Genomic DNA, 22116 nt, shown 5'->3' on the forward strand with positions numbered 1-22116 from the left:
TCCCCCCCATCTGAGATGGTATTTCAGTGGGCTGGGCAGAAATCTCCTTGCCTTTCCCGTCTTAATTCTCATTGTTATGCTTGTGCTGCTTCCTCTGCCACTGCAGAGCTCCACCAGATACACATTTCTTGGCTACCCTCTGTGGTTATTTAGTGCCAGACTCTACTGCTGCTGGCAGGACTGCAGTTAGTGACCCAGCTTTGCAACACATTCCCTTACCTGCCCTATCCTAATTCTTTAGTGTACAGCTTGTGCCGCTGCCTCCGCCACCTCATAGTTATGCCAGCCACATATCTTCTGTCTACGTTTTATAGTGATAGACTGTACTGCCCAAACAGATCACAAAATAGGGCTCATTTTTGCTTCTTCACTTTGAAACTGGCTAGCCTATTCCTGTTTGCTAAAAAATGGATAATTTTTGGACGGCTTGATAAAACACCTTTGTAATTTGCTCACTCACTTTGTAAATAGCAAACCTGTTGCAAATCTAAAAAAAAGGACATTTTTTCACCACATGTTAAAACCCTATTACTTCTTCACGTTCAAAACAGTACACCAAATCTGCATTCCTTAATGAAGCGATAATTCTTGGACAGCTTGAGAAAAAGCTATAATTTGTTCAATTAGCAAAGAATAAAGCTCTTGATACTGCCAAAACAAGGATCATTTTTTAAATTCCCTACAGTTATTTCCATTTGTACTACCTGTGTATATTTTTGGACCAGTTATACAATGAAAGTGTCCAACCAAGTGTGATACTTCAGTGTGTAATTAAAAAGGCAGCTGTTTCCCACTGGTTACCACCATCTTTTTTCCTTTAACTAGATAGATTGAGGTCACTTACCATTAATAAGGCTATGTTTTCGATACAGAACTCATAACACATTCAGCGCTCGATGGAGATATCAGAACATTCTAAAATTATTTTTGAGCAATTAGAGGCTATTAAGTATTTGAATTCATGGCAAATCTATTCACCATAAATCAACAATTTATTTTTATTAATTCGGTGAAATTTGTGAATTTGACTTTTAAACGATCTGCTCATTTCTACATTAGACATTATTGAGTGACATTCATACATTCAAGAGAGCAAGACATTCGGAAGCTTGAGACTGTCAGAAAAGGGAGACATTCAGGTGTAGGAGAGATCCAAGAACAGGAGACATTCAGGTGTAGGAGAGATCCAAGAACAGGAGACATTCAGGTGTAGGAGAGATCCAAGAAGGGAGACATTCAGGTGAAGGAGAGATCCAAGAACAGGAGAAATTCAGGTGAAGGAGAGATCCAAGAACGGGAGACATTCTGGTGAAGGAGAGATCCAAGAACGGGAGACATTCAGGTGTAGGAGAGATCCAACAACAGGAGACATTCAGGTGTAGGAGCGATCCAAGAAAGGGAGACATTCAGGTGTAGGAGAGATCCAAGAACGGGAGACATTCAGGTGTAGGAGAGATCCAAAAAAGGGAGACATTCAGGTGTAGGAGAGATCCAAGAATGGGAGACATTCAGGTGTAGGAGAGATCCAAGAACGGGAGACAGTCAGGTGTAGGAGAGATCCAAGAACGGGAGACATTCAGGTGTAGGAGAGATCCAAGAACGGGAGACATTCAGGTGTAGGAGAGATCCAAGAATAGGAGACAGTCAGGTGTAGGAGAGATCCAAGAACGGGAGACATTCAGGTGTAGGAGAGATCCAAGAATGGGAGACATTCACGTGTAGGAGAGATCCAAGAACGGGAGACATTCAGGTGTAGGAGAGATCCATGAACAGGAGACATTCACGTGTAGGAGAGATCCAAGAACAGGAGACATTCAAAACAGAAACCGGAGCAGAAGACATTCAAAGACCAGGAAACATTTCACAACCTGGAAAAATCGTGTAGCAAGAATACGTCAGGATCACCATCAAGTCATCAAAATTGAAACTTTCAGGACCGAGAGACATCAGACATTATTTATTTTTAAAAAAAAAATCTGTGAAACTTTGATGTTGAACATTTACTTGGAGATGATGTTTTAGTTTTTGAAAAAATAACAAATTTTGGAAAATGCAGGAAAAATTCAAAGTGACAATGACGAGTGAATGAGCCCACATAGAAGTCCATCTTCTCAAGGTGACCACAGATGACCTTCACTTAGGAGCTCTCATTTTCCTCTTGATGATTGAAGAATCAATAACGAGGCTTCAGCCAATCAGAAACCTTGTAACTGTAATGATTGCAATACTCATAGTAACCAGCAGGGGCACAATTGCTCTTTCAATGAACCTTACAGTGGGTGGAGCTGGAAGGCAAAGTAGGAAAAATAGAATTAAAAAAATATCAAAATATCATTCTTGGATGGATTGTCGCTTTACTGACATCTGTGAAATGGGGGATAGTCTATGTTATGGGTAAATTGAGATTTTACACCTGTTTAACACCTTAATGAGCATATTTTTGTTTAAATCCTATCCATTTTTTTTGGGCCATACCAAACTTGCAGAACATTTTTTATATTATATTAGTTACAAAAAAAAGTGAGGGGTGAAGAATATGTCTGGAGGGGCAGGAGCATGACCTATAAATTGATTGTGGTTGGGCCAAAACCTTTCACCACCTTCCTACGAGTTTCACCATCATGATATGGAGCGGGTTCAGATCTGGCTCCATACAGATTGGGCGTCAGCTGCATCGTACAGTCGTCACCTGAGGTCGGAGCTCTCCCCGATCACACAAGAATGATCTCTAGGATGGCGCAGTGGGGGCAGCCACATTTAGTAGGCGAGACCAGGAGGGAGGCCATTTCTAACACACAAATTTACCCCGAAATTTGCATATTTGGTATCGCCGCATGTGTAATTGTCAAAACAGAAGAAAAAGAAAACGGCAGAATAGCAGTGTTTGGTAAATGGGTAAAAAAAATAAAAATAAAAAAGGATCGGAAAGTCGTCTGTATCCCAAATCAGTATAGAAAAAAGTCTACTGCAAAAAGCAAAACAAAAACCTCCTACAGCTACGAGAAAATGTTGGCGCATGGAAGAAGGTGAAAAAAAAGAATACAAAAACTAAAAATTGCTCAGCTCTTAAGGGGTTAAGCAATATCCCGAGAATTGCCCCCAATTACCCCAGAATAAAAGAAAAGGTCCAGTCTTTGGATTCACCGGACACTATAAAGGCTGATGGGATATGGTCACATGACTGCGCCATGTTCAGTCACTATTAATGAAAGTCACCGCTGCCTACAGTCATGGGATGACGCGGTCACGTGACATTACATTGCCTGGCGTAATCCTCTAGCTGATCGCCGGCCAGTGATTTCACATCACGGTGACCTACCGACGACAAAAGGGACCTGACAACACAGAGTCACATGACCTAGGGGACCTCATCAGAAGAAGAGGAGGAAAGTGGTTTACACAACCCAAAATCCCAGAAAATAACTTAATAAGAAACAGAGGCCCCTTACCGGAGTTATAGACACATTGCGACCGTTTACTGTCTGCAAACACAAAAGAAAGAAAAGTAATTAATTACAAAACATAAATACAATATTACAGCAGCCGGAAACGTAATACAAGTAATATAGAACGTCACACACGCTGCACAGCCACTGACTGTTATACGGCCGCCGACACTTGCATGTATCTCTCTATACAGGGAGCTCCCCCTAGTGGTGGCTGCAGACAGAATCTTATCATGTATCTCTGTATACAGGGAGCTCCCCCTATTGGTGGCTGCAGACAGGATCTTATGTATCTTTGTATACAGGGAGCTCCCCCTAGTGGTAGCTGCAGACAGAATCTTATCATGTATCTCTGTATACAGGGAGCTCCCCCTAGTTGTGGCGGCAGACAGGATCTTATCATGTACCTCTGTATACAGTGAGCTCCCCCTAGTGGTGGCTGCAGAGAGGATCTTATCATGTATCTCTGTATACAGGGAGCTCCCCCTAGTGGTGGCTGTAGACAGGATCTTATCATGTATCTCTATATACAGGGAGCTCCCCCTAGTGGTGACTGCAGACAGGATCTTATCATGTATCTCTATATGCAGGGAGCTCCCCCTAGTGGTGGCTGCAGAGAGGATCTTATCATGTATCTCTGTATACAGGGAGCTCCCCCTAGTGGTGGCTGTAGACAGGATCTTATCATGTATCTCTATATACAGGGAGCTCCCCCTAGTGGTGGCTGCAGGCAGGATCTTATCATGTATCTCTATATACAGGGAGCTCCCCCTAGTGGTGACTGCAGACAGGATCTTATCATGCATCTTTGTATACAGGGAGCTCCCTCTAGTGGTGACTGCAGACAGAATCTTATCATGTATCTCTGTATACAGGGAGCTCCCCCTAGTGGTGACTACAGACAGGATCTTATCATGTATATCTGTATCCAGGGAGCTCCCCCTAGTGGTGGCTGCAGACAGGATCTTATCATGTATCTCTGTATACAGGGAGCTCCCCCTAGTGGTGGCTGCAGACAGGATCTTATCATGTATCTCTGTATACAGGGAGATCCCCCTAGTGGTGGCTGCAGACAGGATCTTATCATGTATCTCTGCATACAGGGAGCTCCCCCTAGTAGTGGCTGCAGACAGAATCTTATAATGTATCTCTGTATACAGGGAGCTCCCCCTAGCTGTGGCTGCAGACAGGATCTTATCATGTATCTCTGTATACAGGCAGCTACCCCTAGTGGTGGCAGCAGACAGGATCTTATCATGTATCTCTGAATACAGGGAGCTCCCCCTAGTGGTGTCTGCAGACAGAATCTTATCATGTATCTCTGTATACAGGGAGCTCCCCCTAGTGGTGGCTGCAGACAGGATCTTATCATGTATCTCTGTATACAGGGAGCTCCTTCTAGTGGTGGCTGCAGACCAAATCTTATCATGTATCTCTGTATACAGGGAGCTCCCTCTAGTGGTAGCTGCAGACAGGATCTCATCATGTATCTCTGTATACATGGTGCTCCTTCTAGTGGTGGCTGCAGACCAAATCTTATCATGTATCTCTGTATACAGGGAGCTCCCCCTAGTGGTGGCTGCAGACAGGATCTTATCATGTATCTCTGTATACAGGGAGCTCCCCCTAGTGGTGGCTGGAGACAGGATCTTATCATGTATCTCTGTATACAGGGAGCTCCCCCTAGTGGTGGCTGGAGACAGAATCTTATCATGTATCTCTGTATACAGGGAGCTCCCCCTAGTGGTGGCTGCAGACAGGATCGTATCATGTATCTCTGTATTCAGGGAGCTCCCCCTAGTGGTGGCTGCAGACAGGATCGTATCATGTATCTCTGTATACAGGGAGCTCCCCCTAGTGGTGGCTGCAGACAGGATCTTATCATGTATCTCTGCATACAGGGAGATACCCCTGGTGGTGGCTGCAGGCAGGATCTTATCATGTATCTCTGTATACAGGGAGCTCCCCCTAGTGGTGGCTGCAGGCAGGATCTTATCATGTATCTCTGCGTACAGGGAGCTCTCCCTAGTGGTGGCTGCAGACAGGATCTTATCATGTATCTCTGCGCACAGGGAGCTCCCCTTAGTGGTGGCTGCAGACAGGATCTTATCATGTATCTCTGTATACAGGGAGCTCCCCCTAGTGGTGGCTGCAGACAGGATCTTATCATGTATCTCTGTATACAGGGAGCTCCCCCTAGTGGTGGCTGCAGACAGGATCTTATCATGTATCTCTGTATACAGGGAGCTCCCCCTAGTGGTGGCTGCAGACAGGATCTTATCATGTATCTCTGTATACAGGGAGCTCCCCCTAGTGGTAGCTGCAGACAGGAACTTATCATGTATCTCTGTATACAGGGAGCCCCCCCTAGTGGTGGCTGCAGACAGGATCTTATCATGTATCTCTATGTACAGGGAGCTCCCCCTAGTGGTGGCTGTAGACAGGATCTTATCATGTATCTCTGTATACAGGGAGCTCCCCCTAGTGGTGACTGCAAACAGGATCTTATCATGTATCTCTGTATACAGGGAGCTCCCCCTAGTGGTGGCTGCAGACAGGATCTTATCATGTATCTCTGTATACAGGGAGATCCCCTAGTGGTGGCTGCAGACAGGATCTTATCATGTATCTCTGTATACAGGGAGCTCCCCCTAGTGGTGGCTACAGACAGGATCTTATCATGTATCTCTGTATACAGGGAGCTCCCCCTAGTGGTGACTGCAGATAGAATCTTATCATGTATCTCTGTATACAGGGATATCCCCCTAGTGGTGACTGCAGATAGGATCTTATCATTTATCTCTGTATACAGGGAACTTCCTATAGTGGTGGCTGCAGACAGTGCAAATTGCATCGTGCATCTCTGCACAGATTTTTAAACTTAGTCAGTTTTCATAAATGCCAGAATCTGACAGTAATAGCTATAGTGCATTATTTTGCTGCTCTTTTGTAGACCCCTCAATATCCCATTTGGTATTCTATTGCATATGTGTTGTTTTCTTACCTCCCAGGTAAGCACAGTTGTAGAAGCTGCACCTCCTGTTGGTGGTCTGCAGGATGAGTTTATTCCCATCTTTAATGAACTTGGTGATATTAAATACTTCGTCCACCGGTATGAGCACCTCTTTCTGGGACGGGTAGTGTGACAACTTCTCTATGTTTGCTCCAAAGCAAGTTGAAATATTGAAGAACGATGTGTTGCCAAATTGCTCCGCCTGCGAAATGTCAGAAGAGGTGGAAGAAAACTGGCTCAGTCTGATTGTGGCCTCAGGGTTTGATGGTGGCTCGAACTGAACCCTACTGGTCCCTCTATATGTAGACCTCGGATGTCCATCACATCGGCCTCGAAGCAAACTCAGAGCTCTGGTGAGATAGAAATGCCAGGAATGAAAGATGAAGGACTCGGGATCTCTTCCATATTCCCGGACAGCGCGATTCAGTTCTTTGTACAGGGGTATATCCATGTAGGTATATAATAAGACCGCTATCCCGTGCTCATCTGTAAAGGCAGCAGGGAGATCTCCTATTGTAGATTTCCTTTCTTTCCATACTGCAGATGAAATGTTCCAGGCCTTGTCCAGATCCGGTGTCTGCTCCCGCTCCTTCTTCAGTAATTCAGGGGCAATTGACTCCATTTTGTCAACACATCCAATGTACTGATCATCAAATGAATCCTCGTACATGTCCAGCTGCACTCGAAAGCAGAAGACCTGATGTGAAGAAACCAGATTATGTCTTAGTTACACAAACGACTAGGATTAGCAAACCAAGAAGAATTGACTCTTTATCTGTATGTTGGCTTTTGGATTTAAGTGTTGATTTCTGGTTGGTCAAGAAAACAGACTTTTGTTTGTGTAAGCCTGGAATATTGACTTGTGAGCTGATATTTGATATAACATAGTATGCTCTTATCCTTGAGGAATAGTGAGGTCTTCTGATATGCTAATTATAAATTGTCTAGCCCAGATAGTTTGTTGATTTTTAAAACAGAGGAAGAAAATCTGTGCAAATAGATTACATAATCAAACAAGGCAACTTGGTCTTCACCATTCTTCTCCTTATCTGTGAGAGTGGACTGAAGGACACTGGTTAGATCTAAAAATAGGTTACATGCCTCTGTATAAAGAGACTCAGACACAGAGAGACTGAGAGAGCAACACAGCCTGACATTCTGCAAAACACCCAACGGACGAGAGACAGGACTGCAGCTAATCCATCACAGCACCATCACGAGAGACATGGATCTATCATTCTATAGGAAACAACCTAGGGGTTTCCGGCTCTGGTTGGAAGGATACAGATCTGCTCCTTTGACCATCTCTGAACCATGGATACGTTTGGAGAAAGCCAGGATTATGAGCCGCTGGTCGCCTGGCTCCATGGAGATGTTCGGATAAGCCAGGTGATGACTCTCGTATCAACTGGCTTTGGACCTGATATGGACTCAATGGACTGTCATCTTAATATGCTTGTTGTTACCTCCTCTCTGTGTGTGTACCACAGGTGGGGTAGCCGACTCTTGGAGTTCTGACGTAACATCTACTATTATTCCGACGACTCAGCGGAAGGGTGAGACTCTGTAATGTGCACCATCTTGGGGAATTTTGCTGGGACTGTTCTATGAGTTATCAGCCTGTTTTGTGGTGCAATAAAGCATTGTCACACTGTTTTTACCCTCACCTTGTGTTGTATGAGTAGTGTTATGTTATGTTAACAGGAGAGCGGACGTTAGGCAGGATGATCCCTGGTCCATGCGGTTTCGGCTAGCGGACCGGGATGCCCGCCAACCCACCGTGTCTCCGCACCTGAGATAATGGGAGAAGCCAAAATAATAAAAGAAAAAGGGGATTTATCGATTATGTCCTATGAATAAAAAAATGAAACTATTGTGGGCAATGTGTGCCACGGCCAAACGACATAATGAAAACCAAAGTGCCTCCAACATAAAGAGTCAAGTACTGCAGAAGTCATAGTGTGCACCAAGATGTCTGCAAACATTATGTATATAAAAAGGAATCTGCATTACTGTCATATAGACTGTACTGTCACATTTAGCTAAATCTGCGCTAAGCTGTCCTCTCAGCGACAGTGACTCTCCTTACTCTCGGAATAAGTGACTCTCCTTCCTCTCGGGATAAGTGACTCTCCTTTCTCTCTGGATAAGTGACTCTCCTTTCTCTCGGCTGCAATGACTCTTTTTTTTCTCGGCAGCAGTGACTCTCTTTTCTCTTGGATGCAATGACTCTCATTTCTTTCGACCACAATGGATTTTCTTTCTATCAGCCATAGTGATTTACCTTCCTCTTGGCCGCAGTGCTTCTCCTTCCTCTCGGCCTCAGTGACTCTCCTTTCTCTTGGCCGCAGTGACTCTCCTTCCTCTTGGCCGCAGTGACTCTCCTTCCTCTTGGCCGCAGTGACTCTCCTTCCTCTTGGCCGCAGTGACTCTCCTTCCTCTCAGCCGCAGTGACTTTCCTTTCTCTCGGCCACAGTGACTTCCCTTCCTCTCGGCCGCAGTGACTCTCCTTTCTCTCGGGCGCAGTGACTCTCCATCCTCTCGGCCACAGTGATTCTTCTTCCTCTCGGCCACAGTGACTCTTCATCCTCTCGGCCGCAGTGACTCTCTTCTCTCGGCCGCACTGAGTCTCCTTCCTCTTGGCTGCAGTGACTCTCCTTCCTCTCATCAGCAGTGACTCTCCTTTCTCTCGACCGCAGTGACTCTCCTTCCTCTTGTCCCCAGTGATTCTCTTTTCTCTCTGCCGCACTGAGTCTCCTTCCTCTTGCCGCAGTGACTCTCCTTCCTCTCATCAGCAGTGATTCTTCTTTCTCTCGGCCGCAGTGACTCTCCTTCCTCTCGGCCGCAGTGACTCTCCTTCCTCTTGGCCGCAGTGACTCTCCTTCCTCTCAGCCGCAGTGACTTTCCTTTCTCTCGGCCGCAGTGACTTTCCTTCCTCTCGGCCGCAATGACTCTCCATCCTCTCGGCCACAGTGACTCTTCTTCCTCTCAGCCACGGTGACTCTTCTTCCTCTCGGCCGCAGTGACTCTCTTTTCTCTCGGCCGCACTGAGTCTCCTTCCTCTTGGCTGCAGTGACTCTCCTTCCTCTCATCAGCAGTGACTCTCCTTTCTCTTGGCCGCAGTGACTCTCCTTCCTCTTGTCCCCAGTGACTTTCTTTTCTCTCTGCCGCACTGAGTTTCCTTCCTCTTGCCGCAGTGACTTTCCTTCCCCTCGGCCGCAGTGACTCTCCTTTCTATCGGCCGCAGTGACTCTCCATCCGCTCGGCCGCAGTGACTCTCTTTTCTCTTGGCCGCAGTGACTCTCCTTCCTCTTGGCCGCAGTGACTCTCCTTCCTCTTGGCCACAGTGACTCTCCTTCCTCTCAGCCGCAGTGACTTTCCTTTCTCTCGGCCGCAGTGTCTTTCCTTCCTCTCGGCTGCAATGACTCTCCTTTCTATGGGCCACAGTGACTCTCCATCCTCTCGGCCGCAGTGACTCTCTTTTCTCTCGCCCGCACTAAGTCCCCTTCCTCTTTGGCGCAGTGACTCTCCTTCCTCTTGTCCCCAGTGACTATCTTTTCTCTCAGCCACACTGAGTCTCCTTCCTCTTGCCACAGTGACACTCCTTCCTCTCGTCAGCAGTGACTCTCCTTTCTCTCGGCAGCAGTGACTCTCTTTTCTCTTGGCCGCAGTGACTCTCTTTTCTCTTGGCCGCAGTGACTCTCCTTCCTCTTGGCTGCAGTGACTCTCCTTCCTCTTGGCTGCAGTAACTCTCCTTCCTCTCAGCCGCAGTGACTCTCCTTCCTCTTGTCCGCAGTGACTCTCTTTTCTCTCGGCCACAGTGATTCTCCTTCTTCTTGGCTGCAGTGATTCTCCTTCCTCTCGGCTGCATTGACTTGCCTTTCTCTACTGCAGTGACTCTCCTTTCTCACAACCACAATGACTCTCCATCCTCTCGACCGCAGTGACTCTCCTTCATCTTGGCTGCTGTGACTCTCCTGCCTCTCATCCACAGTGACTCTGTTTTCTCTCAGCCACAGTGACTCCCCTTCCTCTGGGCCACAGGGACTTTCCTTCTTTTTGGCTGTAGCGACTCTCCTTCCTCTTGGCCGCAGGGACTCTTCTTCCTCTTGGTCGCAGTGACTCACCTTCCTCTCGACCACAATGACTCTCCATCCTCTCGGCCGCAGTGACTCTCCTTCATCTTGGCCGCAGTGATTCTCCTGCCTCTCATCAGCAGTGACTCGCTTTTCTCTCGGCCGCAGTGACTCTTCTTCCTCTTGGCCACAGGGACTTTCCTTGTCTTCGGCCGCAGTGACTCTCCTTCCTCTCAGCCGCAATGACTCTCCTTTTTTTCTCTCTGACGCAGATACTCTCCTTTCTCTATCATTTATATCTGTATGAATCTCTTTTCCTTACACACTGGCTGTCACACATTATTTATACAACATATATATATCCAAGCCCTTTCCACTTCCTGTCGACTTCAACTCAAAAAAATTTCATGGATCCGTACATTCCTCAACTAAGAATCTGCAAAAACCCTAGTCCATGCCCTCATCATCTCCCACCTTGACTACTGCAACCTCCTGCTCTGTGGCCTCCCCTCTAACACTCTCGCACCCCTCCAATCTATCCTAAACTCTGCTGCTTGACTAATCCACCTGTCCCCCCGCTATTCCCCGGCCTCTCCCCTCTGTCAATCCCTGCACTGGCTCCCCATTGCCCAAAGACTCCAGTTCAAAACCATAACCATGACAAACAAGGCCATCCACAACCTATGTCCTCCATAAATATGTAACCTCGTCTCCCGATACTTACTTGCAACCTCCGATCCTCACAAGATCTCCTTCTCTACTCTAACCCTCATACCACAATCACATACAAGATTTCTCCTGCGCATCCCCCCTACTCTGGAACTCTCTACCACAACATATCAGACTCTCGCCTACCATGGAAACCTTCAAAAAGAACCTGAAGACCTACCTCTTCCGACAAGCCTACAACCTGCAGTAACCACCGATCCACCAAACCACTGCATGACCAGCTCTACCCTCGCCTACTGTATCCTCACCCATCCCCTGTAGATTGTGAGCCCTCACGGGCTGGGTCCTCTCTCATTCTGTACCAGTCGTGACTTGTATTGTTTAATGATTACTGTACTTGTATGTATTATGTATACCCCTCCTCACATGTAAAGCGCCATGGAATAAATGGCGCTATAATTAATAATATTATTTGCATCATCTCTCGCTCTCTTTCTGTCTCTCCCAGTCTCTATGACTGAGCTCTAATTATAATTTAATATCCACATTTCCTATTTCTGCCCATCTGTGATCTCTGACCTACTCTCTTTACTGATCAGCTTTTCTATAGTGTGTGGCCATATGGGGATGCTCACTCGTCCTGTGATGTCATGTGTTGTCTTTTGATGTCAACATCCATCTTCTCCTATCTCTCACATGGTTGTATGGAGATGAGCATTTTTCTTGCGCTGCTGGTAAAATCCCATGAATGGACTTGTATGCGGATGCATCATTTGGAAGCGCCCACAGTCTGCGTAAAACACAACTTGTTGCGTTCCCGTGGGGTCGGCGGGCGCGTCAAAACAACGAATCCGCAGTCATCTGCATACATCCGCATGTCCTGAGTACCCAATGTTAAAGATAGGTATGCAGGACGCATGCAGAAGTAGGCTGACCTAAACGGAAGAAGTGCAGAAGTGGGCGTTGCTTCAGGGAGGAAGTATGCAGCCCTCCGCAGAGCCCCAGTACGCTAATATGAACCTAGCCTAACTGAGCTCAGCTGTGGGCACAGGGATTTACAACATGGCCAATTAACCCCTGTTCTGCCAGAAGAAATAAACACATTTAAAATGAAGGAGAAGTGCCGGAGTAGGAGAAATCATACACTGCGGTCTTCTGGCTCCACACTGTCGCAGTAACCCAGTGACAGTACCCCTCTTCTACGAGGGATTTCTAGAACCTCAGGGCCAGGACTATCGGGGTGTGCCACATGAAAAGCCCGGACTAGTCTGGCCACATGAAGATCAGATGCTGGTACCCACATCCTCTCCTCAGGGCCGTACCCCCTCCAATGTACCAGATACTAAAGCGACCGACGAACAACAGAAGAACCCAAGATCTTCACAATCTGAAACTCCATCAACAATGACAGGAGATGGTGGTAGAGGTGATGGTACTGAAGATGCATCTTATTTTTTGAGGAGAGATCGATGAAATACATTATGGATCCTAAAGGCAGACGGTAAAACAAGGCGAAAAGCTATAGGATTGACGATGGCTGCAATTTTATAAGGACCTACATACCTGGGACCCAGTTTCCAAGACGAAACCTTCAGCTTAATGCTCCTAGAGGACATCCACATCAAGTCACCAACCAGCAGGTCCGGACCCACCAAACATCTCCGATCAACCACACTCTTATATTTGGATCCCATCTTCCTCAAATTATTCGTTAACACCCTGCCATATGGTAGTAATAGAAGATGAAAACCGTTCTTCTTCTGGTAATCCAGAACAGCAATTACTATTAAAAGAACTAAAGTGAGGATGGAACCCATATGCCCCGAAAAACGGGCACTTATTGGTCAATTCCTGACAACAATTTTTACAGTAAATTCAGCTAAAAATAAATAGGTAACCCAGTGCACCTGATTTTCACATACAAAACACCGTTATAAACGTCTCTAGATTCTAGTTAACCCATTCAGTCTCCTTATTAGACTGCGGGTGAAAAGCTGAAGAAAATGACAAGTGGAACCCCAAATGGATGCAAAACGCCCTCCAAAACTTGGAGACAAACTGCACCCCCCCGATCAGAAACAATATCGGTCGGGACCCCATGCAATCTAATTATTTCTCTGACGAAAACTTGCGCCAAGGATTTGGCATTTGGTACAGCTGGTAAAGCGATAAAATGAGACATTTTTATGAATCTATCTACCACCAGTATTACAGTATTCCTTTTCGACACAGGAAGATCCTTGATAAAATCGACCGACAAGTGAGTCCAGGGTCTACTGGGAATCTACAACGGTTGGAGAGCCCCCAACGGGCAGGTGGCTACATACTCCTGGACATCCTAATGAGCATCTGGCCACCAAAAATGTCTAGTAAGCAGATCAACGGTGGCTTTATTACCAGTGTGTCCGGCTAACATTGAATCGTGATGTTCGCTAAAGACTCTAAGATGGAGATTAACAGGAAGAAACAGTTTACCGAGTAGTCAGGCAGCAAGAGCGTTCCTCTGAGCGTCAGCAACCTCTCTTTCCAGATCAGACTCTATAGACACCATAACCACCCCTTTTTGAAGAATAGGTACCAGTTCATACTTATCTCCTCCTCCAGGAAAGCATCTGCCTTAATGTTCTTGATCCCTAGCCTATATGTGACAAAAAGTTACACCTGGTAAAGAACAATGCCCACTTTGCCTGTCGAGGTGTTAGACGTTTTAGATGCTTCGCCGATTCCAAATATACCTGATTCTTATGATCCGTGATTACCATCACTGAGTGAACCGCTCCCTCCAAAAAATGGCGCCACTCTTCAAGAGCCCATTTGATTGCTAAGAGTTCCCCGTTACCAATATTATAATTTTTGTCAACAGGTGACAGTTTTTTTTAGAAAAATAAGCACATGGTTGCCATTTATCAGGCGATGCACCCGGAGACAATACATCCCCCTCTTCCACCTCAGACGCATCAGCCTCAACGATAAAAGGCTGAGAGACGCCAGGCTGTATAAGGATAGGCACACAAGAAAAACACCTCTTCAACGTATCAAATGCCTCCCTGGTGGGACTGGACCATTTGGAGAAGTCCGTCCCCTTCCTTGTCATATCCATAAGAGGTTTGGCTACTACCAAAATGTTTCTTACGAATTTACGGTAGTAGTTGGCAAAACCTAAAAACCTTTGTAACGCCTTCAAATCCTCAGGAAAATCCCAATCCTGTACCGCTCGGACTTTTGCCGGATGCATGTGTGGTAGGGCGCCGAATTGGGGGGTGGTCCACTGCTTACCACGACCGGACGTTGCAAAGACGAGACGGAGGCAGAATTCAGTTGTAACAGATTCGGGTTTATTGGCCGTCCTCCTGACGACCTTAGCCATGCACCGCAGTTCCTTTACAGCTCTCCGTTTCCAGGCCCGGGTACCTTTCACCTTTCCTTTAGTCGTGATGACGTCCCTCGCGGATCTTTCGCTGGGGCTGTCCTAGACCAATCTATCGCCAGCGCTTCACCTGCCCGAGGTCGTCGTCCAATCGGTACCCCCGGGGCCTCGTCTGTCCTGCGGTACGTCGTGTCAGGGCCACCCCCTGACTGTCTTCTCCTGTCAGTCCCCTTGTCGAGTTCTTCACCGTTCTCTGTCTTCTGTCCTGAGTCTTCCTCTGCTGAGCACCTCCGGGGACTGACCTCTCTGGAACCCCAACCAGTCCTATTTATCTCCTCTCTCACTGGGAATTCCCCTCCTGGGTTCCTATCTCCCCGCCCCCCATTACTAAGCAGTTTCTATAGCCGTAAGCTGATGTTAAGTTCTGAACTACACTCCCCCTGCAATCTTGTGGTCGAATTTCGGTACTGCACTCCCTTTTCTGTCTTTCCCTGCTGTTACCTTTCTGTCATTGCCAATCCCCATCTGTAGTGCACAAATCATCCCCCTCCTACTTCCAGTCAAGTCTGTCCGTCAAGTCACCTTCCCCACACTCCCCCTTCCTTTGTCCATTGTTGTCCTGACAATCGTACTCCCTACCTACGTCATCCTAAAGCTTGTCCACAGTCTATTGTCGGACCGGTCGTTGGGCCATCCCGCTGCCCACGGGGGCCAAACCAAACCGGGAGCACCATGCTCCGAGCAGCCTACTGTTACCCGCCGGCGCGCACGCCACGTGACAACTTCTTTCAGGTTGGTAAGGTCCACCCGGACTACTCTATGGCGTGTACCTCCCACTGCTCTCCCCTTCTACTACCTTCAGCTGTCCGGAACGCCATGACCACAGCCTTTTACCTACCGGGTCTTCATTGGCGCCCGCCCGTCCTTTGGGGTGTCCGTGGTGTCGGGGACCAGACTGATGGACCACTGTCTGGTTCGATATCTCTCCTCTCTTCGTCCTTCACTTAAAAGAGTCATGGTCGGTGTCTTCGTTACATCTACAGTACCTCGTACCCGGGACCTGTTACACACACATTTTTTTTGGTTGCACACACTATTCATTAAATCAACTTTTAACATACCGTATATAAAATTACCACTACTTTAATAACAATAGGAGTAACCCCCCCCTTTTTTTTTTGTGTTTTCGTTTTTCTTTTCTTTCAACATAACATTTTCTCATAACATCTTTGAAACAGAATATAACTACTCCCCCTTCCTTCAGCATTAGTACTTCCTCCCCCACATCTCCGCTATGTCAGGAGAAAAGGTCAAACAGTAAAAAAAGACATTCTTCTTAACCTGGGCGAAAAACTGTCCTCGTGGCCTGCACAACGGTGCAGCAGAATCCCGACATTCCGGGCCATCTCCTGACAGCCGATGTCTCATCAGTAGTAAGGGGGCTCCACAGCCGTGGAGCTCCCGGGATGCAGGGAGTGTCTCTAGGGGTCCTTTTTACGGGGGCTCGTGGCCTTCGGGTTCAGCGATTACGGCCACCGTGTAGTAGCCGCAGGGACAGTACTCTTTGTAGTACGACACCAAGTCCCCCTCCCGCAAAGCCCGGCCGTGACTGATGGAAGTCACATTGATGTATACCTTCTGGCCGGTTGCGAGGTCCCGAATGAACCCGTATCCTGTCTCCAGGTTGGTGTACACAAGCCGTAGATCGTGAAGCCGCCATGCCAGACTCCCCTCTCTCATGGAGCAGGTTCCAGACCTCCCGCTCCCTGGCCTTTTTCTTCTGTATGACCTCCGCGACCCAGACGGAGGGTCCGGTGTAGGACTCAGAGTCCGGTGGGCAGGACTCGGCCGGGATTGAGAGCGGGGCAGAGGCGGCCGCAGATTCCGGCAGCCCAGGAGCCGCTGGGGCCGGGTGGCGGGCAGTGGCAGCCGCGGGTCTTGGCGGATAGGCCGCAGAGCCCCACAAGCAGGCCCCAGCCGACTCCGGGGGTGACGTAGATGCGGCCACGGAGCAGGCCGCAACTGGAGTCGCAGATGGGACCGGAGTGGCGGCAGGCTGCGGTGAACAGGCCACCGCTGCTAGATGGAATGTAGCAGGGACGGCCAGAGGTGGGTTCCACACCGGCGACACCGGACGTGGCGCCGCCGGGTGGGGTGGTTCAGGGATGTGAACAGACGCCGCTCGGCCCGGTGGAGGCCGCAGAGCCCTCCGCAGCCGGGCCCACAGGAACGCAGGAGGCCGGGTGGAGGGGGCCGGTCACGGAGCCGCCAGCTGAGCCGGGGGACCTCTCACATTCCCCGGCGCCGCGGCCTCCGACAGGCCACCCCACGACTCCTCCCGCAACCTCCGGTCTTCACCCCGCCGTCCTGCAGGGCTAGCCTCCAGGCTCATGGGTCCCGCGGAGAGGCTCCCAGACGATGTCTTCAGCGACTGCTCCCGCAGGGCCCATCATCGCTCCTCCTCTCCGCTCGATGTCCGGGGGGCTGTCAATGGCTCCAGAAAGCAGGTCTCCCAGTGAGACTCGACCTCTTGACAACACCGCCATTCCAGGCGTCCGAGGCCACGGCAGCTGCAGCATCGCATCCCGTCCGGTGTACAGCAGTCGAATGGCGCCAAGCAGCCGCAGCCAGCCTTCCCACCTGTGCCACTCCCGCTCCTGGGTGGGGCGATGGTCGGCTTTTCCACCCATCTTCCCGGGTCCAGTGTGAGGGGGTGGCGGTCTCCAGACATACACCGCTCCCCCAGGGGTAAATTGGAGACGGTCCCAGTCCGTCCAGAGCACCTACACACGCCCGGGCCTCTTCCCGGCGTTGAAGTACCATGGCCATGTTGTCCGACTTCCAGTACCGCCCCGGATCTCCCGATGACAGCCCAGGATCCGGAACCGAGTCTAAAATTTGTAATCCACAGGTGGGTAAATTTGTAATCCACAGGTGAGCAAAGTTGTAATCCACAGGAGGGCAGCTCAAGTCCTTTTGGGTTCTCCAGGCGCAGGCCTGCTGCGGAAGATGTCATATTAGCGGCGGCGATCCTGCCGACTACATCAAATGTGGTAGGGGGCCGCTTTGGGGGGTGGTCCACTGCTTACCATGACCGGACATTGCAAAGACGAGACAGAGGCAGAATTCAGTTGTAACAGATTCAGGTTTATTGGCCGTCCTCCTGACGACCTTAGCCATGCACCGCAGTTCCTTTACAGCTCTCCGTTTCCAGGCCCGGGTACCTTTCACCTTTCCTTTAGTCGTGATGACGTCCCTCGCGGATCTTTCGCTGGGGCTGTCCTAGACCAATCTACCGCCAGCGCTTCACCTGCGCGAGGTCGTCATTCAATTGGTACCCCCGGGGCCTCGTCTGTCCTGCGGTACGACGTGTCAGGGCCACTCCCCTGACTGTCTTCTCCTGTCAGTCCCCTGGTCGAGCTCTTCACCGTTCTCTGCCTTGCCAATCCCCGTCTGTAGTGCACAAATCGTCCCCTCCTACTTCCAGTCAAGTCTGTCCGTCAAGTCACCTTCCCTACACATGCGAAAACCGGTGGAAGACAACACATATCCAAGGAAAGGGATCTCCTCAACCGAGAACATACACGTCTCGGGTTTCACATATAATTTATTGTCTCAGAGTATATGTAAGATCTGCCTGACATGTACCTGGTGTGACTCAAGGTCAGGTGAATAAATTAATATGTCATCCATATAGATAACCATGAATCTGCCTACCAGGTGACCAAAGATGTCATTGATAAAGTGTTAGTCAACTCAAAAGGCATCACCAGATTCTCATAGTGTCCCTCAGGCGTATTGAACACTGTTTTCCACTCATTCTCCTCCTTAATGCGGACGAGAATATATGCCCCCCTTAGGTCCATCTTAGAAAACCATTTTGCTCCTACAATTTGATTAAAAAGGTTTGGAATGAGAGGGAGCGGATAATAATCACAGACAGTGATTATATTGAGTTTCCGGAAATCCAGGTAAGGGCGTTACCCCCATCTTTTTTCTTTACAAAATAAGGATGGTCTGATATGTCCCATAGCCAGGCTTTCTGCAATGTAGTCCTTCATGGCCTCTCTCTCTGGACCAGAGATATTGTAGAGTCTGCTCTTGGGCAGCTTGGCACCAGGAATGAGATTAATGGCACAATCATTAGGACGATGGGGAGGGAGTTCTTGGCACCCCTGTTCCGAGAGTATATCTCCAAACTCTGACAGGTAGCAGGGCACAGACTGGGTATCCACCCCAGCCAACCAAGTACCCAAGCAGTGTCCATGACAATACCCACTCCATTTTACTACTTCCTGAGTCTGCCAGTCTACCACAGAATTGTGCAGAGCGAGCCAAGGAAGTCCCAGTACCACAGGTGAGGACAGACCCTCTAGCACCTATCAGTCCAGCACCTCTGTGTGCATGGCCCCCACCTGAAGCCGCAAGTCTAGGACGACTTGAGTAAAATGCCCCTGTCACAAGGGGGCGGAGTCAATGGTGATTATTAGAGATGAGCGACTTTGCCTTTTTTAGGGTCGAGTCGGGTTTCATGAAACCCGACTTTCTCAAAAGTCGAGCCGAACGAAATCGGCCGACTATAGGGAAAAGTCGAGAAAAGTCGTGAAACACGAAACCCAATGCAAGTCAATGGGGAGAAAAGTCGGCAGTGAGTGGAGGACTGTAAATGGGTCGCCCTCCCATGGCTGTGGGGTACTCGGTACCGGGCCGGTGTCAGGGGGATGTGTCACAGCAGCGGTGACCCGGTCCGTGGCCCTGGGCGCCCAAGTCAATGGCGGATGATGTTTGTAATGTGGTTTATATGGAAAGTTCGTGACGCCACCTGTGGTGTTTGGCAAGTGAGGTGATAGCCAACGCTGCATGCAGATCCTCTGGGGTTGATGGTGTGCTGCAGCTTAGATGGTGTAGCTCCCCACAGGTGAAGCTGTAACCCCACGGCAGTGTATAGGCGCAGGCGGTATGAGGAGCAGATGTAGCAGTGCTGGCGGTGTTGACGCACAATTGAATAGAAGACACCAGGGCTTGTAGTTCCAAAGCTTTACTCACAGTTTGTGGTACACACTGGTGCCTGCCTCCGTGCTGTGTCCTCCGGGGAACAAAAGACTCAATCAACGTCCCGGGCAAGTCAGGATTCTCTTCTCCAACACTCCGCCAACATGTGCCTTTCCTGAACGACTCCTCTATTGCGCCTTTTAGTGTGAAGAGATCCAGCACCGTGGTACTCTGAAGTCCTCCTGTCAGATGTTCCTAACAACTCTACTTGTATGACAGACAGCTGTAGCCTGATCAGGGACCTCCTGGATCCCGGCTCTCTATCCGTGTTGCTGTTGTGTCTCAAGTCTTAGATGGGAGTAGTGCATTTACAGCCAACTACTCCACCGGTGTCTGCTGCAGAACCATAAGTGTCCATACAACCTCGGGGACCGGGCCCCGGCCTTGCGCTGAGAACCTATAGGCAGGGTTCCTCTTCCAACCCACAACTCCTCTCTGTTCTCCTACTCCTTCGTTCCATACTTGTCTTTCTCTCTATGGAAGCTTAGGTTGCAGTTCTACGTCTTTCTCCTTCTCTTCTCTTTCCCGTGCCAGCTGGCTCAGATCACTGAGGCAGCTGCAGCACTCCTTCTCTCCTCGGACCCGTCCTCAGACTGTCCTGACTGACTGTCCTTCTCACTCCTCTGGGACTCACCCCAGACTGACCTGAACTCAACTCAACCCAACTGAACTCAACTCAACTCAACTGACCTGAACTCCAATTCTAAACCTTCCCACTCTTTTATATGGATCTCAACTCCACCCACCTCCCAGCACATCTCGTGTTACGAAGCAAGGGACCACGAAAGGTGCTCTGCTACCCTCTAAGCATTAGCCGCAGTGTGATCAATGCTGAACTATCCTGTGTGTGGGATGCAGGTGTTGGAGTGCGGAAAGGAGTTCCCAACTTACCAGGATGGTGGGGCACTACACCTTAGGAGAAGGTGCAGTACCTCTGTGGCGAATGAGCCTCAGGGGCGCCACATACCCCCCCGTTAAACACAGCACGTCCGCGGGCTGCAAGATAACAAAGTAGACAGCAAAGAAACATACAAAATTTTACAATGCATAACAAACTTTTCTTATACTAATCTTCCTAGTATAGGAGGTACTCATCTTGAACGTTACAAACAATTCTATCTAAAAATTTTAATTCTAAGTGTAATTCTCAATTCAAAGTGCTATTCTCTGTAACACATTTTCCTTAGTATTTTTCTTTTCTTTCTCTAGACGCAAGACGCTGACCGCAAATACCTGTCCATCACCTGTCTACTTTCAATTCTTTATTCACATCCTAATTCTTCTATAAAAAAAATTTCTCAGTTACTAATAATCTTATAAAACACATTATCAAGTACTTTACAGGAAAACATTCAACAGTTATTCTTGTAAGTGCTGGACACCACTCCCAGCCGGGATCTCTTGCAGTGTCCTTTGAGGTAGACATCATCTTCGAAAAGTGTCCATGCAAAAACATTATCTTCGCAAAGTGTCTCTTATGTAAAACCAAGAAAGGGCACCTAAAGAGGTGCAAACTATTTACAAGAAAGTTTTGGATCATTCAGCGTCCATGATCTCCTCAGTTCAAGATTGAAGAATGCTGCCAATCAACAGGGCAACAAAAGTGCTACCAGAAAAACAAAAACATGATGAAAAATAGAAAAATAGAAAAAGACACAACTGGTGCAAACAAACTCTCCTGGGTAATGAGATTTGAAAGTTTTCTAATTGTGGTCCCCTCCTGGGGTTCTGGAAACCACACTGGAACTGTCTTCATCCTGATTCTGGTTTCTCACCAAAGGACCTTGAAGCTATGGCAAATGGAACCCATGATGTATCTCAATGCCCATCAACTGCTCTTCCTCGATAGGTGATTCCGTTGCTCTGGTACGAGGTCTAGCTCCTAGGGCCTCTGCAGCTTGTCGGCTCTGACAGGCAACTACCTGGGGACTTGGCAGTGAAGGAATCCTGAGATCACCGTCCCAAAACGATCCAGACCCCCCTCTGGCCTGTAGATGTCAGATCGGGCATGCCGGCTCCAACCGTTCCCCTAGCAGCAGGGTCCTCCTCCTCCTCCCCATCAACCCATTAGGAAGGCCGGGGTATATACCAGGGAGTTCCCGGCGGTACGGTCTTTGCTCCGGTGCAGGCGTGATGGCAATGGGTGGTGCTCGGTGAGACACCGGGGATGGCGGTGGAGCCATTAGCATCTCCGGGTCCACGGGGGTCGCTGGCGGGACCTGCCCAGCCGTGCCAGGTCCGGGCGGGAGCTTCTCTTCCTCCGCTTCAGCTCCCTGGGCTGTATACAACTCATCCGATATTAGCGGCAAAGAGGGGACAGTATACGCTGCCGATGGCATGGCAGCGGCTCCAAGCTCCGCAAGGTCAGCCAGGAAAAGATCCGGTGCAGCGGCAGCAGGTACCGGTGGAGCGGGTACTGCAGGCATAGGCCCCTTCTGGGCCTGCTGCCATCTCAGCTGCAGACGGGTTGTCAGTTCAGCAATTTCGTCTTCT

The 22116-nt window shown here is 48.8% G+C and overlaps 1 protein-coding gene across 2 annotated transcripts in view; it reads right to left on the minus strand.

Moving 5' to 3' along the window:
* Positions 1-945: 945 nt before the first annotated feature.
* Positions 946-22116, minus strand: part of LOC141051505 (ecto-ADP-ribosyltransferase 5-like) — a 28829-nt gene continuing 7658 nt past the window's right edge. For both annotated transcript variants that reach the window (XM_073548438.1, XM_073548437.1), the window contains 3 exons: positions 6451-7156; positions 3450-3482; positions 946-2285 (listed from right to left, as the gene is read on the minus strand). In XM_073548438.1, the coding sequence (XP_073404539.1) occupies positions 2188-2285; positions 3450-3482; positions 6451-7156 (837 nt within the window). In that variant the 3' untranslated portion in view covers positions 946-2187. The remainder of the gene's footprint in view (positions 2286-3449; positions 3483-6450; positions 7157-22116) is intronic.

Source organism: Dendrobates tinctorius, unplaced genomic scaffold, assembly GCF_039654945.1.
Source record: "Dendrobates tinctorius isolate UK_male_01 unplaced genomic scaffold, ASM3965494v1 ptg000157l, whole genome shotgun sequence".
Taxonomy (NCBI): Eukaryota; Metazoa; Chordata; class Amphibia; order Anura; family Dendrobatidae; genus Dendrobates; species Dendrobates tinctorius.